Source organism: Anneissia japonica, unplaced genomic scaffold (genome assembly GCF_011630105.1).
Source record: "Anneissia japonica isolate Jap-2015-1 unplaced genomic scaffold, ASM1163010v1 scaffold921_len549748_cov171, whole genome shotgun sequence".
NCBI lineage: Eukaryota > Metazoa > Echinodermata > Crinoidea > Comatulida > Comatulidae > Anneissia > Anneissia japonica.
The window spans coordinates 190,581-212,944 of NW_022694674.1; the positions used below are offsets into that span (position 1 = coordinate 190,581).

At 36.4% G+C, this 22,364-nt stretch overlaps 1 protein-coding gene across 1 annotated transcript; it reads right to left on the reverse strand.

Annotated features, from left to right (window-relative positions):
* Nucleotides 1-6,942: 6,942 nt before the first annotated feature.
* Nucleotides 6,943-21,998, reverse strand: LOC117101147. The gene is made up of 5 exons (XM_033241029.1): nucleotides 21,291-21,998; nucleotides 14,753-14,797; nucleotides 9,502-9,657; nucleotides 8,705-8,767; nucleotides 6,943-7,606 (listed from the first exon to the last, which is right to left on the reverse strand). The coding sequence occupies exons 1-5, from the start codon at nucleotides 21,661-21,663 to the stop codon at nucleotides 7,284-7,286; spliced, it is 960 nt and encodes a 319-aa protein (XP_033096920.1). The 5' UTR covers nucleotides 21,664-21,998; the 3' UTR covers nucleotides 6,943-7,283.
* Between the last annotated feature and the right edge of the window lie 366 nt (nucleotides 21,999-22,364).

Below are 22,364 nucleotides of genomic sequence, written 5' to 3' on the forward strand. Positions count from 1 at the left end.
GGGCAAATCCTGGCGCCACCCCGGTGATGAAAAGAGGTGGTACATTTCACAATGATCATGCAACACTTCAATCTTTGTGTTTTGTATTTGTTATTGCGTATACAGTACAGTATTTCTATGTAGGCTTATCATGTATATGCAATTAAATACAAGAAAGAAATGTTTGCATTAAGACCTGTGGCTTTTTTTTAAACAAATATACCCAGTCTCAGAGGATTTTGGCATTTCTATTTTGTTTAATTAAACTGTTTTGTAAACATTATACTGTACTGCAATTAACAATCACCACCACCACACTGTCATAGGCTACAGGCAACATTAAAAATCAACATGAAATTCTAGTGTCAATCAGCTTTTTATTTAATAATCACCTGTCTGTATCATTCAAAAAAAGTCCAATGATTAATCTCAGATAACATAGTATGATACATGACCATGCGTAATTGACCCACAGCTGTATATTGCATCTTTACATTTCTTTAGTTAGAACTATTTTTGATTATTCCAGTGTTATTTATACTGTAATTCTATTTCGTTCTCACAAGCCCATCGGATTGAGAGTTCAGTCTAAATTTTTACATTTTTTAAATCACAATTTTAAAAATGGCGATATTGTTTCATACACTCTTCCCTCACTTAGAGAAATATATTTGATATGGTTTTTCTTTTTAAATGTGTTAATTCTATTTTTGATACTACTTTATGTTCTTTATTCCCTCTAAAGATTAATAGGACCCGGCTCCGGCCGTCGTAATGACCAGTTTTTGGTTCCCTTTAACAGAGTCAATTGCACTAAAAATGGTTTTATTCATCGTCTTGCCAACTTTTTAAATAACCTTTCTCACACAATTTCACGTTAATCGATATTTTTCACCAGAGCCTTAGTTCATTCAAAACCAGCTTATCGCAAGCGTTAATCCATAATACCAAGTGACTTATTTTCTGGGTGGGCTAATTCCTTTATTTGTCTTTTTCTTTGTTTTTGATTTTTTGTCTTGTTTGTGTGCTTTTTTTCTCAACTTTGTTCTGTGTTCTGTATGTATTTTTTCTGGCTATGTTTTTGATTGCTCTGTTCTGTCTGTGTTTCTGTTGGACCTGTGTTCTGTGTTTTATCTGTATTTGTATGTTTACTTATTTCCATTTGTATTTTTATCTGTTTTATCTGCAATTTTTATCTTAAGATGTTCCTCTTCGCAATATTTTTGTAAATTTTATCAATATCAAGGTGTCAATTACCAAACCACAAGGACAATCTGAAAGTTGTCGTGTGTAATCGGAAATATTCGGCATAATAAATTTGGGAAAAGTTAGGGCGCACGTCAGCACAAAAGATATACATTGACAATGATGGAATTTCGACTGCGATTGAAAAAAAAGGGGAAAAAATCATAACGCAACATAATCAAAATAGAAACATTACTATTGGAAACATTCAATTCGGCGATTCTGTTTCATTCATATGCAACAAATATTCATTATCATTACTGAGTCACCGCACGCGCGCAAATATTCGATTACATGAATTCTAATACGCTGTCCATACTAAGTGATATTAATTATAATATATAATTCTAAACCCAATTAAGTTTGTGAAATTAATAAGCAATGTACGTAACTCATGCTTTGCATGTGTTCATCGAGAAGATTATGACACAAAATGGACGGTGTGTACCACGTGACTTTCACAAACCAAGGAGCGGAATGTCGCAACTTTTTATATAAATGGCTCTGCCACTGCTCTGCCACTACCCCGCTCAGCTCAGCTTTTGATATTAAAATAACGCGCGAATCAAAGCGTCGGTTTCTTCCTGTGCTCTGATTGGAATGTGATTGCGCATGCACCAGATATAATATATATTTTTTCCATGAATCGATAAATCTCAAAAAGGGGGGTCTGGTTCTCCCCCAGGAAAATTTTGATTTCTAGAAGGCGGGAAATGAGCTTTCCCGACTTCTGAGGTGTCTTTTAATTACTTTTAAGTTCTGCAAAATTCAAGGTTTTCTACTCTTGAAAACTGTCAGATAATTTTTTCCCATTGTTATTACAGTAAATAGGCCTTATGTGTGTATTACATAAAAAATTGAGTAAGTTGCATACCATTTTTATTCCATGAATCGATAAATCTCAAAAAGAAAGGGTTGAAATGATTCAATTGATCAATGAACTCTATAAAGATAAAGGGGTCCGGGTTACCCCGGGAAAATTTCGATTTCTAGATGGCGGGAAATGAGCTTTCCTGACTTCTGAAATGTCTTTTAATGACTTTTAAAGTTCTTCAAAATTCAAGGTTTTCCCCTCTTAAAAAAAGGTCAGGTAAATTTTTCTAATTTTTTATTTTATGCGTGTACACATACATAAATAAATGAGTAGTTGCATGCGTATTCTTTTTTCCATGAATCGATAAATCCCAAAAAGAAACGGTGGTCCGGGGGTCCTCCCCCGGGAAAATTTTGATTCCTAGATGGCGGGAAATGAGCTTTCCCGACATTCGAAGTGTGTTTTAATTACTTTTATGTTCTTCAAAATTCTAATTTTTTAATTGTAACAAAAAAAAAAAAAAAAAATCAGCTCACGGGTCCTGAAATGGTAGGTCTAAAATTCTTTTCTTTTTCCCTTTGTTTTTGTTGCCCAAGGGAGGGGTCAGGACCCATGACCCCCTCCCCCAGATCCGCCAATTGAATTGCGAGAAAATGTAACTCGGTCGGGTACTGGTTGACAATTTAGGGGTTCCAAAGGCTTATTTTAATTGATTATAGTCTACTTACTAAACAATAGGCCTATGTAGAAAATACATATAATTTTTGTTTTCTCCCCGACGTGAGAAAAGTGGGCGTGATAGGGCGTCGCTCAAAATATTTCGAAAATGTTCCAGGGGTCTAGTGTAAGTTATTGAGATAAATAGGTCCTTTTATAATTATTTTAGAAATAAAATAATAATACATCTTTTTCGGAATGTTGTTTTTTTTTTGTTTTTTTTCGTAAATGGTAATATTTTATTTTTTTAAATAATTCTTAAATTTAAAAAATATTGCTTCGCTCAGCCATATTTTGAATTTGCGTGAGATTTTATTCTCTAACAAAAATGAACTACAAGGCTTTTTCAATCTCGATTGAGATAGCTAGATAACATCCGTTTGGTAAAGAAATGACAGCATAGTTTGCCCTATTTTTCAAACAGATGCTGGATAGACTTTAATAAAACAAATAAAATTGAAATACACACTCCAAAAAAAAAAAAAAAAAAAAAAAAAATAATAATAATAATAATATCAAGTGTTATTTCTGCCGAGCGTCTGTGGTTATTTTAGACATTATAATATATATCATCTTTTAGTTTAAATAGCCGCAAGCAGTAATTTTCCAGTGTCACTTTAATATCTTCCCTGCAATATCAACATTTATGTGCCAGAATAGAAAAGCTCCTGACTGGTTACAAAGTATAAAAATAGTATCGTTAAATCTTAAAACATGGTTTTAGTGGTGATCAATAGGTTAGCGACTAAATTTTAAAAATTTCAATGCATATTAATGCTGTGTGCTCCTCCTTATCTATTTTGAACACGTGTCCCCACATTTGAACAATTCTGTATCCGACCCGGCACCTGTAGTATATATTATTTATTTGTTTTTTAGATTAAAAACCTGCATATTATTATTATTATTATTATTATTATTATTATTATTATTATTATTATTATTTATTTATTATTTTTATTATTATTTATTTTATTATTTTTATTATTATCAAATTTCATCATTGATTGACTTCTAGGAAACGTGATATATTTTATTAGACTTTCTTTTTAAATCGATATTGAACAACATTGATATGCTGATATTCAACTAAAAATATCCATTATTTTAGAGCCCAGATAAAAGTTTTATTTTTTTTTCTCACTGAATGTTAAGTCATTCGTTGTATTTGTACTTTTCCCCCACTAATTCAAGCAGATGTTTGAATGAATATTTGTTGATGAAGCAGACACATTCTGTATTGACTTTTTTTTTATAATCGCCATGTATATTTTAACATCATCGCGAATTCATAACAGGCCTCATAATTTTTTAATTAAACAATATTTCTTTGCTCAGTCTGTTTGGATTGTGCGTATTTTAATATCTTATGGCTTTTGTATAGTTTTTTAAAGTCTGAAATATAAAGTGCGATGATATTCGTTTGCTTTAGCATGTTTTGTCCAATTTCAACCCAGGTTGGATATCATCTACATTTGTTTTCCATTTGACAGAACAATTTTACGCTCACGACCCCGCCCTCTACTTGTAAGCTCTGAATTTGCCCCTGGAACCAAATGCGATACGATAGCTGTATGAACTCTGGATCCGCGTATGGCACACATCACATTGATAGTGCACCCAAAGAAATATCAAACACAAACAAAAGATACACGATCATAACTTCACTACGGCACATTTGCCATTTACAAACAACAACCAGAACCCTGCGGGTGAGTACGTTCCTTTGTACGTAAAAAATCAATGTACATTTGTGAGCTGCAATATTTTGCAATTTATTTATCTTTTTGAATAATGATTGTGTAAGGTAATACAGTATTTTCATTTTCAGTCAAAAAAAATCAGAGGCGGATCCAAATTTATGAAAGGGGGGGGGGGCATCCTAAAGCTATTTTTAAGGCCTTCCGCCCAGCCTTATACAAATTCCCCCACCCCCCTTAAAATCATGAAGAAACACAAGTTTTTGCTCCATAAACCCTATTTTCCGGTGAATAAGCCGCAAATTTTATACGCGATTTTCCCCTCGAAGTTTGGGGTGCGGCCTTTACACCGGTCGTTAACCTGCACCCGAAAAGTTCAGATCGCGAACCGCAGAGAAAATCAGGCGCCGTCTGTCTAGCTTGGGCCCATGCTCCTAGCCCAATTAAATAGCCTAGGCTTTGAAGGGCTAGTATTTGTAATTATACTCACTATACAGTGCTGTACTGTGATTTCTACTACATTTTCTACAACAATCAAGCAATGGTTTGGGTTGTTTAAATAATTATTTTCATAGTTACGTTCACTCAAACAATTTTGAAACGCGTTTTATTCGAAATCGCTTCGCTCAAAACAATAAATAAACTTCTTTTCGGGAGTGATGATGTCGCAACAAAACACAAATTTTTCATCTAACCGAAAAAAACAAACATTTCTTGCACAATTGCATGCCCACCAGCAACTATCGAGCACAGTGTATACCTGCCGCGTTGCACCGTTTCGGAGCCTATTTGTTTACAAATATGCTGACCTCTTTTGGTTGCACATCTCATACACACATTTTACATGTGAACCATTCATAGAGCTATTAAACAACTAGAGTGCTGACAAGATGGCGAAGCAATGCAGAGTTAAGTATGTGTACCATCCAAGATGGCCGTCGTAGGAAAGCGCCACCTTCAGGCTTAGTATACATATTATTACCATAAATAAGCCCTCTGACTGACTATTATTTCATTATTGATAATTAGTATTGATAATAACAAATTGTTAAACTATCCTAGCCAAAAAGAGGCCAAGTAGAACATCTTATTAAAAAATTTAAAAAAAAAATTGTGTACATTACACCATTACACCGCAACGCTCGAGTTTCAAACATACGGGAAACTAGCTATACTGAACTTTTCTTTGCAAATTGAGGGCGCCATTAAAAATGATAGTGCTTAGGCGAAATTTGATTGGCTGAATCAATGGCAGCCAGTTTAATTTATTGTTTGCAATATTGTCAAAAATGGTTGAAAGTGTTCATTTATGGCGATGTTGATTTTCTTCTTTGTTGTTACTGTAATTGAGCAAGCATAAAATAAAAAGAAATGTCATCAAGAAACAAATGGTGTTCTATAGAGCCTAGTATAAATCCTCCCCATATCTAAATCATTGTTGTGCAGGTCAATATCTAATTAATAAAATATACTTATCTTAAATTGGTTTAAGATTTTTTGCAATCAAATAGAAAATGATCAACAATTTCTTTTGATTTTCTTTCACTAAGACGACAAATACCGTATTTATTCGAATAAACGCCTTTTCCGAATAAACGAACCCCTCCATAGCCTTATTTGGAATAAACGCCTCCTAAACGTATTCTTTAAATGGTCCTCATATCCACACCCTACAAAATTCACACACTTCTTTATTAAAACATGACCTATTCTGCCAATTGTCATTTTTTTTCCCTTGATTCATTTTCGAGATATTTGGGTCTGGGACCTTTTGACCCTCAAATGCACACCCGAATTTGGATCGTCACCAACACTTCATAATTTTTTTCTTGTACCTTGGTTAAGCTTTCATGAAAGTTGAATTCATATTAGTGGATTAGCTTTTGAAATATCTGGTCTGGCACATTTTCCTTTAAATGGTCCTCATATCCACACCCCACTCCAGATGGTCACCAAAATTTAATCACCTCAATCCTCGGGTCATACCCAACATTCCCTGTATCTTCCATTTAAGATCTATGCAGCTGTTTTTGAGATATTTTGAACACAATTTAAAAATTTAAATGACCCTCAAGCTCACTCCTAAATTTGGATCGTGACCAACACTTGATAATTTCTTCCTTGTGACTTGGTTAAACTTTCACGAAAGTTTCATTCATATCAGTTGATTAGTTTTTCTAAATGGTCCTCACATCCTCACTTGCCAGATTCCCTACAAATTAGTCTGAAGTAGTTGTCTGATGTAAGATATTGCCATTCTAGGCCTCTGTTGGTTATTGCTATTCCATCTGATAAGCATCTTATCATTTTTTTAAAAAGAAGGGCAAACAATTTGGTTTTTTTTGGGCTAATGTCTATGCAGCTGTTTTTGAGACACAAAAACCCCAAAACGTGACACACACACACACACACACACTCTTACACGACTGAAAAAATATATCTCCTGACGGAGATGATAATAATAATAGAAAGATAATGTTCTCATAATTATATTCCTATTAAATATTTTAATTTTTTTCCTTTTATATTAATGTATAGAAAACATTATTTTTCAACTTTTAGTTGGATATCACTTTTGAAACAGTGGCACACAACATTCGTTGGTGCACCCAGTAATACAATAGAAACATCAAAGTACAATATAAAATAGTGACTTAAGAGCTACTTAACAAAATATAAACTCTCTTCCCCCTCCCCAACCCTGGTTCATGTCAAGGATTCCTGTTAGTTACTATACGAGATTAAAGGTACAAAATAATAGAATGAGACAACAGTAAAGTGCAACTTGTAATATTAAGAGATGTACACTTTTTAAACTTGATGATCTATTATTCCTGTGTATTGTCGGTCAAATTCTCATTGAACGTAGCAGAGTTGGTTGATAAATTTCTATTGAAAACTGTCATCATTGTTTGAAAATCTCTAGATCTTTTTTCCTCTGCATGTTTCCTGTCTTCCATTCCTTGTTTAATTAGTTCTAATATACTTAGCAAACACTTTCTATCCTCTCTCCTCTGCTCAAGCTCCTCCTTTCTTCTCCTTTCTTCAATTTCCAAAAATTTTCTATCTGATGCTGCTGTTATTTCTTTCATTCTCTTTGCAAGGGCTTCAACTGTCCTATCTTTCATACTCAATCGTTGTCTTTTTTTACCTGGAAATTGGTAAAATTGTATAGAAACTAGTTATCATACAGTACTGGCATTTTTTATATTACTTTTCATGCAAACTAAGCTACTAAACCATCCTTGTGCATTATATCACTACCTACAAAAAAAAAAAAAATTGTAACACAAACATACTGTACAAACACAAGATTTTATACTTTTGTCCAGAAATTTCAATTTACTTAATAACTTATTGTTACTTGAGCCAAAAAAAAAAAATTTTTGTTGCCCATGCCCAGCTGGCCCAAAATCCCGAATTCAAGGGTCAGCTGTATTTTAATGCTACCTCAGTGCACTCTAGCACCTCCACCCACCTATCACGCATCTCCCAGGATCTGAAACAGATAATGCATGAGTTTTCCTCCTCTTTGAAGGTGGTGAATAAGTTTCTGCACCATTACCTGGGGACCTATTTCGGTTTTACCATAGGAGCAGTAAAGCAGAGAGATTGCAGGCATCTCGAAGAGCTCAACACTCAACGATTGCAGGATTTTTATCGAGTCTGAGGGGCCTTATTTCCGCCCTTCAGGGGCCAGCGAGTGGGAGCCCCTCATCTAATGCAGGACACAGCAAATGTTTCATTAATTTCTGTTCCTCCCCAGCATACTATTTATGAGTCTAACCCTCTCTGAGTAAACCCCGACTCGAAGCTCACAAAAGGCATGCAAATCTGAATGTCTGTGGGTTGTCTATTTGCCCATGCAGCATGGCATCCTTTTTCAAACAACGTCCTTTTTCAAACAGTCGCATCTACTGTCATGTGCACTGAGTGGCCGACCCTGGGAAGCCCTTGGAGAAATGACATCACTTCCAAGTCCAGAGCTCATACAGCAAGCAGTGACAGTGTAATCAGTCTACATACCATTTTATCATAGCTACGCAGGAAATATATACCGTTATAGGCAAGTACTGACTCTTGCCTATATTACAACAAATTGTTATGTTTCTTCAAAAACATAAAGTTAATTCCAAAATTAATTTTTTTTTTTTTTGTATTTTGCATAGGACAATACATTTTTAAAAGCTGACAAGACATGCAAGCCAGGAAAGCAAAGCTGCTGAGCTGACATCTGTGAATCCCCTACCTTTGCTGGGTTGTTGACAAGCTACTTGGCCTCTTCCTTCAACTTGAACATTATTACATACACCTATGATTTAAATTTAATTAGGAACAAATTATTTTTATATTTTGATTATCCTTTGATAATAGTACACTTCCCCTTAGTATACAGTACTATACTTGTATTCAATGGTGGGAGGGGTGGGGGTAGGGAGGCCCCCATCGTCCAATGCCACAATGATTTTGTTGGACCAAAAACAATTCTTATCCAAATACAGTAATGTTTGGTTTGGGCCCACATTGTCAGATGGCAAACCCCCTCTCAGCAAATTACTGAAGCAATCACTGACTTTTTTCCTTCGTTGTTAAATATCTGTATCTCATTAACCATTTCAAGTTAGCTCATTGATGTACATACCGTGTATTCTCGTGTATAAGACAAGACTTAAAATAGCAAATTACGATCGAAAAACCTTGGGTCGTCTTATACATGCAACACGTACAAATTTATTTTTAACTCGCATTCATCATTCAATTTACTACTGAAATGAAGCTACTAACCGTTAGTATGATACGAGACAATGCAATTTTAAATGTGGTGAAATAAGATTTCGATGAATTTTGGTTTAGATTAATTCATTAAAAATAATCCTTCGGGCTTTCCAAGCATTCAGAATTTTTTCTTGCATTAACCTAATCTTTGTATAGTAAGTTTCCACTAGTGTAATACACAACTATTTTAATTGATTATTAAATAAAATGGCACACAATTATGAGAAACTGTTAATGAGCCACTGAAATGTCTTACTATTCATACTCTACCTTCAACTTTGTTTTCCACATCTTTTTTATCATTGCCTGGACTTTCCTGGTTATTTCCATGGTTTTTGTGTTCTCTTTCTGCAACCTGCCGTGTGTGTTCATTCTGCTCTCTCTCATCATCCTGGTCATTTTCTTCATCACTAAGTGCATACCAGTCTTGAAGTGGAAATACCATAGGGAAAAAATAGTAATAGTCTTATTACACTACACAGTAATAATCTTCTCTACTCTAAATTCCATATTAGCAGGTTAGATTATGTATGACATGCTCACCCTATATAAAGGCAGACGTGTCATTTTGAAACGAAATAACAGGAGTTTTAGTAATAGGCAGAGGAACATGTCACAGAGCGACATCCGAGGGCCCTTATGCCCAAGCGGGGGTGGGTTTGGGAGGGGGTGTCCTCCTCCCTTTTTTAACCTAAGAAAAAAACTTTTGAATTTTGTTGCCTGAGCAGGATCGGTTTGGGATGGGGTGTCCCCCTCTCTACCTAAGAAAACAATGAAAAATAATTACTGTAAGATGCCATTTAAAAGTGTTCAATTTTAAGTTTTGAATTGTGTTGCAATGTTTTATTTTAGAATGTATTAAACACTATTTTAAAGTAAAAATCCAACAGTCAAACACTTGCCGTGGTTAATTTAATTTTCAAAATAACAATAAATAAATGGATAGCACATCATACAATGTTCTGTAATTGTAATTATGTACTGTAATTATGTATTTTCTTTCGCAGTGTTTTTTTTAAAACTATTTACATTCAATTGCAGTTCAGCAATTCTAGCTACTAACTAGTTTTCTTACTATCATCTACATAACAGCTAGTACAGTACTGTGCCTTTTCTTCATGCAGGTATTTTTAATTACCTTTGCAATACAAAAAATAAATAAATTATAACAACTTCTATTCATAATCCAAGGCAAAATACTGAAAAAATAATGAGATACAAAATTGGTAACCAAAAGCTAAAATTTAAATGTAAAAGCAAAATAGCCAGTGAGGTAAATGCCTAGCTTTTTGGGACAGACCACTGTCCTTCGTCAGGCCAACTTTTCAATAATTTGATTTTTTTATTTATTTACAGTAGAGCCTCGATTTTACGTACGGTATGGGACCAGAGGGCGTATGTAAATTGGGGGATTCGTAAAATAGATGTTGGATTAAATTTGTGGTAACATGTACGTAATGCTCAATAAACGTATGTACGAAGGAACGATGTTACCTAGGCTAGACCTAGCCTCTAGGCCTACGAATAAAACCATTTGTTTAGTGTTATTATTCATCACTTAATACGATGTCATAATAAAGTGTTCAAATAAAATGTGTCTAGTGAACAAAGAACATGAAAATATTGTTAAAGATTACCTATACGACGACAAAGGTATAACTTGGGAATTCCCCTTCATGCCAATTCTAAACAACAGAGCTGTGGTGTTGTCTGGGCCTGTTGAGACAAACTAAAACCATGTGCGCTGCACTGGGCGAGCCAACCAATTAGCGTTCGCGTACGTAAAACCGAGTGTTCGTATAACTGGGGTACGTAAAAATGAGGTTCTACTTGTATTAGCTACACAAAATAAAAATAGTCCTCTTGCATATAAAAAAATAAACGTACAGTAATTGAATACACGTTCTTATTGTATTTGTATACAATGGAACAATAATCTACATTGCTACAGCCCTTGAAGTTAGCATCGGCATTCTTCAATTTGCTGAGCCGCCCGAAGCTAAAGACGGCACTAATTGGCAGAGGCCCTTTTGTTGTCAAGATAAACTTAGAATGTAGCATAAATTAACGGTGAATGAAAATCATATGTTCTCCAAGCTTTTAATTGTTTAGTTATGTTAAAATACATTAATCAAACATATGTAAAAACAAAGAAATTTCTACTTGTTTAAAGTTGTTACTCAACAACACACAATCGAATCGACAGCAAATCAATGTACACGGGGAATCCCTGAATTTGTTCACGTGAATGTACGTTGAACCACATCCATTGAGTTTGAACCGCGGAGGTTTGAAAAAAAAAACTGTTGTTTTTATTAAACATATAACTTGATACAGTATATATTTATTTCAATCATTAGATTCATGAATCATTGTTATCTTTTCAAAAAAAGATCATACGCCGGAATTGGTCCATTTGCATTATTTTTAGTTTACTCACGTCATGACTACCATACGTACGAGCGAGGATGCGAATGCTCTCTGCATCCACCCTGATCCACATCATACCGTACTTTGTAGAGTGGCTCGTACAGTACATACAACATGGCCTTTCTCTCAAATCAACTGTCAATGTTGTTTTTTTTCACGAGGTGGGAAACGTGTTTATAAAACATTAAAACTATTTGGTTGACTTACTTTATTCGTGATGATTAAATATCTTACAAGAAATACACGCATATTACATGCCATTATGACAGATGAGGTTGTTTACTTCTTGCTTCCTAGTATACTTCGTAGGGTGGATCACATAGTCCTTCTCGATGTTCTTCGCTCGATCAGGGTTGAACGCTCAGCCAGAATTTTTTTTTGACTTAATATTTGTGATGATTAAATACAATATCTTACAAAATATACAGAGATATTCTATGCTATATCATGACGGACGAGGCTCTTTACTTCTTGCTTCATAGCATACTTTGTACGGCCGTTCACATGTTATCTACAAAGTGGTCTTGTTCAGATATTCTTCGTCGACGCTCGATCGGGGCTAGACCCGATTTAATGGTGTTATTTGGTTGGACGTTGTCTGTGACAATGCGTTTGAATGAAATTAACAGTTTATTTACTTCGTTGATTTAGTATTGTACGAAATATAAGCTTATTCCTAGATGAATGCTGTTTTAATTTTTGTGGTAAATGCAAGACTTAGAAGAGAATTTCTCCATGTTTTTGGCGTAGGCTTCTTCATACACAGTACCACTACCGCATGCATGTCCTCTTCTTCAATCCACACTTCAAAAGTGTGGTCATTCAAAAATGATGCGAGTAGAGTGAAAAGAACAAATATTTATTATATTAAGAAAATCAAACCAAGCCTGCTCCGTAGTTCAATTTTGAGTCAAACTTGTTTACAAGAATACGTGCAAACCAGTTCAGGGATTCCCCATGTGGGTTGATTTGCAGTCGCTTCGATCGTGTCGGGGATCGTGTGTTGTTCGATAATGGCTTTTGAAAGAATAGAAATTCTTGTTTGAACTAGTACTTGCTTGATCAAGAAGTATTATGATTTACATTAGATTCTGTATTTAAAAAGTAAAGTATTGGTTCTTAGGGCTTGGCAAGGACCAGCCCAAGATGGGCCTATGTTTCAGGCCACTAATTTATTTACCTCCGGCATTCAATAGCTGGCGCAAGAATCATAATAGACAGAGATTGTGCCGGCCGCTTGCTTAAAATGACACCCCTGTATTAAAAAGGCCTATAAAAATAGGCTCCGAATAGGATGAGGGTTTACTACTGAGTTGTGAATTTTGTCATTTCTTTTAATATATCAATAAAGAGTTCCGTTAATCTTGAAGAATAAGGCAATATAGAGCAAGACCTCAAAATTAAAAAAAATAAAAATTTCAATTACTGTAGGTCTAAACATTTGTTCCAATTCAATATTCTTATGTCAATCTTTAGGGACGGTTTTTTAGTTGCTTTCCACAATAAATTTTTGTCTCGGATGGGATGTTTTTTGAGAATATAACCAGTTATCTCGGTAATTATAAAATATAAGATTAAAATGTGTTCAATAGTTACATGTATGCATACGGTTAATTATTGGGGGAAAAAATTAAAATTTTTTTTAAAGTTTTATGATAAAATATGTATGTGTCGCAGATGGGACAAAATTTGGATTGGTTTACATATTCTAATATTTCTCCTCATTTTAAAAAAGATATTAAATTATTTTTTGTTTCATAATTATCACCAGATGATTGTAACTGTAATTTTATGAATAAAAATATGAACATGCGAGGTACTGTATCGCTAATTAGCTCAAACTTTGTTAGCGCCGTACCTCGCCAATTAAGAGGCCTAGAGCAAAAATATTTCATTTCTGATTGTTTCTCACAGGTCCCAACCACACTAGACATGAAATAAATTCCTAACATTTTGCTAAAATCCAGTGGTGGCTCCAGAAATTTTCCCACAGGTGGTACAAATTGTTTGACATGGGATGCAACTAAGGTGCACTCTAGAGCCAAGGTCAGGTTCCTGGAATAAAAATCCCTGCCTGTACCACACACAGGGAGAGATTTTTTGGCTTAGTATGGCCCAAATAGACACAATTCTGCAAGGTTGGTCATATGACGTATAGTGGGTACAAATTGTAAACAGGCTTCTTCAGAGTATTTCTGTTGTGAAGTACATATTTGATGTTGAATAATGTTGGATGGAATGCCAATAAACTATACCAAACTGATTGGAAATTGAACTTGAGAGTTTTGCCATAATGATTTGCTAATGCTCCAAAAGATACTGGCACCAAACATTGAGATTTTCGGGAAGTGCTAGGTCCAGGCCCCTGCATATCCCCTGTTTAGGTATGCATGAGTGTCTTTGATCCACAAACTGCGATTTTGACACACTACGATTTCTAGGCTATGCTAATGTTTAATGGATCACATAAATTCCAAAGCATATACTGTACAAAGCACTGAGAAGGCTAGAATAAGTAAATAAACACTATATTGAACAATCGTAGTGCCTTTCTTTGCCAGTTAATTCTCATGTTATTGGTGAGCGGTTGTTTTGTTCGCAACCATAACATTATCTTTTCCTACACTTGCATACTGTAAGCATACAAAGCACAGAGAAAGCTAGAATAGGTAAATAAACACTATTTTGAACAATCATAGTGCGTTTCCTTGCCAGTTACTTCTCGCGTTATTGGTGGGCATTTGTTCTTCGCAACCATAATATTATCTTTTCCTATACTTGCATACTGTAAGTTCTCCATATTTATACTGTACCCACTATCTGTCACATGACTAGCTGTTAAAAAGAATTGCAGAATGTGTCTATTGTGCTTTTAGACCACAATATTTGGGACTGTCATCAAATAACGTTACTTGGATAGGCAAATTATTATAGTTGGTCTGTCGACCTCGTGGCATCAGCGATGGAGTAGGGGGACCAGGCCTGTCATATGAACAAATGAATGAGCAAATTAACGAATGAACAATTGAATAAATAAATAAATGAAATGAATAAATTAATGAATTTATGTATATGACCTATAATCACTTACTTGTTGAATTTGAACTACTTGTGTCCAGAGCATCAGTACTTGAGTCTAAAAAAAATCAACCAATGTTTATTTGAGTGCACTCATAATCAGATAAAATAAAACCTAGTACAATCAGCCATGCCCCCTGCTGGGTGGAGCTTTCATTTCAACTGCAAATTGATTTTGCTAATTTAAACACACCAAATATTAAAATATATTGATAGCAATTATGGTACTTTACAATGCAAATATGTTGAATAATCAAGTATTAATTAAATGCAAATTATTAATTATACAGTTGTAGTGACTGTAACCATTGCATGTTAATTACCTGATGAATATACTGTACATGTTGTTTTTCATTTGCTTTATTTTACCAGAAATATTATTTGCATTGTCAATGTTTATCATAGTATATTCTTTATAATAAAATAATAAATACGCAACTCTCACATTGTAATAGGCATATTTAATATTATCAGTACTTTCAACACATGTTCATGGTGGGATTGTCAAGCACTTCCATGTGGTTAATGCTTTGCAACCGCATTGAGGTACTAAATTGGTAAACCTGACGCCTGATAAACCAGCCTAGGCCCGACAAGGGATATTTTTAGATGAAAAAGTGCGACGCCTAGGAGGGTAGCACCTCACATGGACGAAGCCCAGCCAAATGTTCCTAAACCATTAGCTACACTGCCAGTTTCTGCTGTTGCCTTGAGACTGCCTCCATTTTGGCTTGGTGATCCAACCCTTGGTTTGCTCAGGTGGAGGCTCAGTATTTAACCCATGGCATAACGGCTGAGCAGACTAAGTATGCATATGTTATTGCCTCGTTGCAGCCCGAAATAGCACAGGAAATACGAAAATTTGCTTATATCTCCACCACAGGACAGGCCATATGCTATCCTAAAGGAAGAATTGGTCAAATGTACATTCGAGTCTGAACACAAGAGGCTACAACAACTGTTGACTACATGGGAATTAGAGGCGAACGCAAGCCAACACAATTCCTGCGTAGAATGTATCAATTATTGGGAGACATAGAAGAATCAACCCTGAAGTAACTTTTTGTCCAAAGGTTGGGACTGACCTTGTGACTTTTCTCCCAAGGAGAGTATCATGGGAACCTACTTGTTGGAACCACCAATTGGCTCCATCTTCTTATTACCATCTTGCATTCCAAGTTTGAAACCAATTAATCAGAATTTAATTAATTACCGTGGCTACAAAGGCGTCGATCCGTGGTTAAAATGGGGGGGGGGGGTGGAAACAAAATGATAAATAAAGAGCCTTGGTTTGGGACCAGGGGGCGAAGCACCTAAAAGCTCTCGCGCCTATAGCCTTTTAATTGATTTTAAGCAATGCTATTAACATTTATTTCCATACGAAATTTTCAAAATATCCAGTAATTTGAAACAGAGCTGAGCCCAGAGAGGGACTTGTACAGATGGAGAGTGTAGACCACCTCAGCCCCGCCATGGTTGGAGCCTAGGTAAGAAAATTCATGATTATGGCACCTCTAGGTGGTCGGAAATGGCACTCTCAGACTTAATTTGAATATAATTTTCATTTTTCTCGACTTTTAAAATTCAAAAAAAAACTTAGGGATGGTGGGCCGGTTAGGCCCCTTGAATCTGCCACTGAAATACTGTACTCATCATAAAAGTTTTTAAAATTATCTTTTTAGTCATAATTATGCCTGCTTATATATTTCGTGCAAAAACATTCATTAAAATAATAATTTACTATATATACTGCAGGGGTTTCCCTTAAGGTTTTTTTTAACTAGCCAAGTGGACCAGTAAATTAATATTTTTACTGGTCCTCAATCCCTTTCCCTAGCCACTATCTTACCAACTTCGGAAGGCCCAAATACCATATTTTTGACATGCTAATCATGCTGCCCCTCACCGTGAAGTAACACTGGCAGATACAGAAAAATCTTGTTGTTCTCTCAGTATGAGAAATTATGCCGCAAATATAAATAGAGGAATCTATTTGTATGTACAGTGCACTCTCACAATACGATGTTCGCTACGACATTCGTTTTTCCGGAAAGATCGGTTTGTGCAACATTTCTATTGAATCTTTTACGAATATGGCAGGCCAGTTTGTCGCTATAACATGCGGAGAAGGTGATTTCCCTTCATGATCTAGGCTAGTGCGTGATGTTCATCGGTTCGCCTTGAATGACTGAGCCCAAACCTGTTCGTAGCGGACATTAACATGACAATAAACAAATAAATAAATAGCGATCTTGTTGACATTATCTGTGTGAAATATTTTGTAAAGACATCGTTAGAGGTGAATGATTAAAGCTTTAGGTATTTCGTCAGACTTTCATTGACATTTTAACTGGTCACGCGGACTTGTTATTGGGATAATTAACAGGTCTGCCATGTATTTTACTAGCCATTGGCCGGCAGACCAGCGTTATTTCAACCCCTGTACTGATTAGCTTGTGACGTATTCAAAATTCGAACCATGAAAAACAAATAACAAACTTAAAACAGTCATAAATTTAGTCTTTTTGCATGTACATTACTTTTAAAATCAATTAAGAGGTTATTTGCTTTTCTCCTCATTTTGAATTTTCCACTTTTGTGTAAGAAATATTGCGACTTCACTATTGTGAGTGGAAATAATACCGTCTAATTTACGATCAAACAGGACTAGGGAGATAGGGAGCACACAAAACATTAGTTAGCATTTTGATTTCACAAACATAAACATGATTTACTTAATTTATCATTATCAGTGGCGGCTCCAGGGACTTGCGCAATTTGGGAGAGTACAGTAGATCACCACCATGGTTGGGGCTAAGGAAAGAAAATTTATGATTTTGACACCTCCAGATTGCCGGAAATTAATTATAATTTTCCTTTTTTTCCATTTTTTAAAAAAAATTTTGAAAAATTTAGGGTCGTCTCGGCCCCACTTGATTCTGCCACTGATTATTATTAAGTTATTGCAAGATTGCGTCAACGTAACACTGGAGTAAAATTTTGGTATCAATAAATCAAAATAGATGGACATGTCCGTGTCAAAGGCTGTAAAATTATTATTTAATAATTGCTATATAAAATTCAATTGACTAACTATATATTTTTTTTGAAATTAGGAAAAACAGTAATCCTATGTATGTAGATAATATTAAACACATACGTACGGGTATGCAATTTAAGGAATAAATCGTTTACAGTAGAAATTGTGCACTTTTGAGTTTGTAAAAATATTGGCCTAATAAGCATACACGCTTCCAATTTTAACATTCAGTACATTGATTTCACAATAATTTTAGCATCTAAAAACCGCTGCACCCATAAAATCAATCTAGTGGTTTCTGAGATGGTTACGAAATGTATAAACGCAAAATAAATAAAAAAGTACTGCACTTGAAAAACTGAACAGACAAAATTCATGAGTCATGCGTAATTTGTATTCTTTACATTCGCTTTTAAAAGTGGGGTTTTAATTATAGAAGATTGGTAAAAAGTGTGGGGGACGATCAATATGATGTTCCCCTACTCTGAAAAATGGGGGAATGTGTCCCCCTGTCCCCACCAATCGATGCCCATGCGTGGCTAGAGATACGGTACCGTATTTCTACTTCAATTTGCTAAAGGTACGGTAAAAGGCATTATGTCACCATCACCCAATGAAGAGCCAGAATGTGCATGACGTCATCTTTCATTGCAGATCACCCACAACGATGAGTGGTGAAACGCGAACGATGTGCTGTACTTTAGAACAATAAAAAGTACAATACTCTATTTAGCTGTCATCGATAAATAGGTGTACTGTAAGGTTCCACTGAGTCATTTGAATCAGGGGCTTAGCCAGAAAAATGAAATAGGCCGTCCAAAATGCAAGCCAGTAGGCATGGCCCGCCCACCCATTCAGGGCCACACCCCCTTCCAAACATAAGAAAAAAAATTAGAAAATTATGATCTTTAGATGCAATTTAAAGGTACACTTTAAATTTTGGAATTCTGTCTTCAAATGAATAGTGTTGAATTAGGTTTCACAAAGATATTTCAGTTATATACATAGATTGAGCATGGCTACAGTATTTCTAGGCTATGCAGATGCATCTTCATCTCTCACTTAGTTTAGTGTAAATTCTACTCTAGATCCTCCGAATCGAGAGATAGGACTAGACCTACTGTAGTTTGTTGACTAATAAAACTTAACTTGTGAGGTTAACAACAATGTCATCTTTACGGTATTTCATGAATTATAACCAGAAAGTTACGAATACCAACAATATATGTAGGGGAACCAAATCTCAAGTATTGTATTTGCAGGGCCACGTGCATTATTTGTGGGCGACTCAGAACCGTCCATTTCACCAGGTAGGCAATGGTTAAGCCTTACATTTTTGGGAATCCCCACCGAATATTGGTATGGAAACAACGTACATTCAATCAATAAAATAATGTTGTTTTCATCAAATATAAATATGATTTAGCTTTAGTTTAATGTAACATTCCATAGATTTGAAGAATATAAAGAATTTGCTAAAGGTAGACCAGGCCCAATTAGGCTAGGCTGAGCTGATTAGGCCAAGCCGTCACAGTAAAAGTGGCCGTCCTAAATAATAGGCTCGCTGGCTAAGCCTATGGTTTGAATGCACATGCATAACCGATACCTCCTTGATTTACAAAACTTTACGTAGATTTTGTCGCTGTTATGGTACTTCCCCCAATCGTAAACATCGTTCGTTCGAGTTTCCACAATCGTGATTATAGTGACTGTCAAATTTGTCGAAAATACTTTTGATGCAGGCCCATTTACTATAAAGTGCTAGTAATCCTATAAGAATCCTCATATTTACAGTTTACAGTACATTCAGTTTTCATGTGTATTGTTGTCTTATAAATAGATTAGACCAGATTAAGCACGAGACAGACCTCAAATGCGTGAGCCTTGGTGTGTGTAGATAAATGACGACTCTTTTTACTGAGTTGAACCCTTACGCATATTTATCGATAACAGTATTATAAGAAAATACTGTACTCTTGCCTAGCTAAACACGTGTTAAGTATTGTACATTATTCGTTAGTCACACCGCTCACTTCACACCACCTCACCTCACACTGTGGGCAATCTACAATGTCGGTCTTGAAAGATGATGTCACGCATATTCTGGCTCTTCATTGGGTGATGGTGATGTAATGTCATTTATCGTACTTTTAGAAAATTGAAGTAGAAATATGGTACCGTATCTCTAGCCACAGCGTTAATACCAAACTTTAGTAAATCGTGGTAACAAACAAATTACCAAAAACAACAGCGACGTAAACAATGACAACAACATGAAGAACACAGGTAAATCAATAGCCTCAACAATCTTCTTGCACAGTTTGCAAACTGTGAAGAATATTGCAAAAAATTTTCAAATTGTGCAAGGAAATACAGACCTGCCAACTCATCCGATCCTGTCAGGTGTCACCCGATATTTAAACCTCCAGTTCTCCCAGGGGCGGATCCAGGGGGGCCCCGAAAGGGGGGAGGGCCGAAATTTGGGGCGATCGAGACAACACTGAAATAGTAGGAGGTCCAGGGGAATGCCCCCGCGAAATTTCTGTGTTTTAGATGCCCGAAAATAACATTTGAGGCATTCTGGGCTATCGTTTTTTTCTTTTTCTTTCTTTTTTTCTTTTCTTTTTTCTTTTTTTTTCCTCTCAAAAGGGGGGGGGGCAGGGCAGGGCCAGGCCCCACCTCCTAAATCCGCACCTGTCTCTCGATCGAATGTAATTTTCACCCGATGTCACAGGCCAACCCTCTTCCCAAAAATACTCCGATTTAGGCATAATTACTGTAGATTGATTTGGTAGTTATTATTCAATATATTCGCCGTCTGCTAGCTTCGCGCTGCAATAAACAAGCAGCCATTTTCAATTTGAATGTCGCCACCAACGGCCAAAAATTTGCAGTGAAGTGACTTTTTTGGTGTCTTTCATCATCTTTTGGTTTTCAGATTTTTTGGTAAATCCAGTGGCGTCGAGAGCCAGTACAGTAAGGGCCCTGGGGCAACACCTCACATGGGCGCCCCCCCCCCTTCACTTGGGACCCCCACTCGGCCGCTCCCCAAATCTCCTCCTAAGAGTTTGTTCTGACAACAGAAGTTTTCATCCTGGCTTGGGCTTGGGCCCTATGGAGATTTTTTTGTTCTTACCCCGCAAATTTTTCATCTTGATCCGGGTCCCCCCAGTAGACCCGGGGCCCGGGAAGCGACCCCACCTGACCCCCACTCTCGACGCCACTGGGTAAATCTCCAGATTTTTTTTAAGATTCTTAAAAAAATCTCCAGATTTTCATGACCCAAAGGTTGGCAGGTCTGGAAATACTTGCATGCACAGTTTTAAAATTGTGCAAGATTTCATTGCTGCTTGTACAGTTTGCAAACTGAGCAAGGAAGAGCTTGCACAATCTGCATATTGAGCAAACGTCACTGTGCACCACCGTTCTGCCTGATGATAATAGCCAGAATAGCCTAGCTAGGCCTACTGTAGGCCCTGAGTTTATGCAATAATTATTAATAGCCACTTACCGTCACCCTCTCCCCCAGTCAAACTTGGCCTAGACACAGGCTTATTTCCAATTACTTCGTGTAGCATGTGATAAAATGGAAATTGTCGGACCAGCCCTGCATCTGACCCAGAGGGACTGGGCCTAACTGTCTCACGAACAGTGTTCGCTTTGACGTACGATCTTCTCAGGTCCTTTATTTTATTGTGGACTTGTGGTCCAGTTCTTGCTGGATATCCCAAATGAAAAAGCCGAGTGGCAATTTCAATCCAAATATCTGTCTTACATCTACTCTTTGAATCTATTTTCTCCCTCAACTCGGGCTCTTTCCAGATATCTATCAAATCCGTTATTTCATCGTCAGGCCAATTGCTTCCTCTTGTAGTCTTCGCCATCTCAATACAGTCAATACCTCACACTTCCTCACTCTGCTGCTGCTAGCTAGGCTAGTCTGAGCCTGTAATTGTATACCACGGCGCCTCGCCGCTCTCCGGGCAGCAGCCTCAAAGAGTATATTAATACCCTTGCTAGCTCTCTAGCTAGGGCCTAGCCTATATGTATTGCCACCACGGCGCCGCGCCGCTCTCCGGGCAGCAGCTTCAAAGAGTATAATACTCTTTTTTTTTTGCCAAAGATCATATAGCGCCGCTGTTCAAATTATCCGTGGCCTTTGCTAGCCTCTCTGAGTCTCTCAATCTATAATGTTGATGATAGACTTCCTACAGAGCCGTAGATAGAGAGAGTTTGGCCAACTCGGTTTCAATCACGTGACTTACACCGGCCATGTTGTCACCAAAACAAAACAACGCGATAGGGTAGGAAGTTAGCAGTTATTATAGATGATAAATGCTATATAATGTGAAATACCGTTATGTTGGGTTTGGGGTTGCTGCAATCGATCCAACAAAGAAACAAAAATGTATTAATTTCCTTAAATTCCAAAAAGGAGGAGGTTCTGGGATTTTATTTTAACTTTGCATGGCGATCGAAAAATCTCGCTATCCACGTAGTAAATTATTGGGCATGTACGCCCGCCCCACTTCGCGGTAATAATATAATATATCCACCTACTACTACTAGGCCTAGGCAGGCCTAA

Excerpts from the sequence above, each read along its gene's own strand:
- LOC117101147 (XM_033241029.1), bottom strand. The coding sequence starts at position 21,663 with ATGGCGAAGACTACAAGAGGAAGCAATTGGCCTGACGATGAAATAACG. Across the intron at positions 8,768-9,501 it reads TGTGGAAAACAAAGTTGAAG|GTGTATGTAATAATGTTCAA; the intron begins GTAGAGTATGAA and ends TTTAAATCATAG. Across the intron at positions 7,607-8,704 it reads TTGTCAACAACCCAGCAAAG|GTAAAAAAAGACAACGATTG; the intron begins GTAGGGGATTCA and ends ACCAATTTCCAG.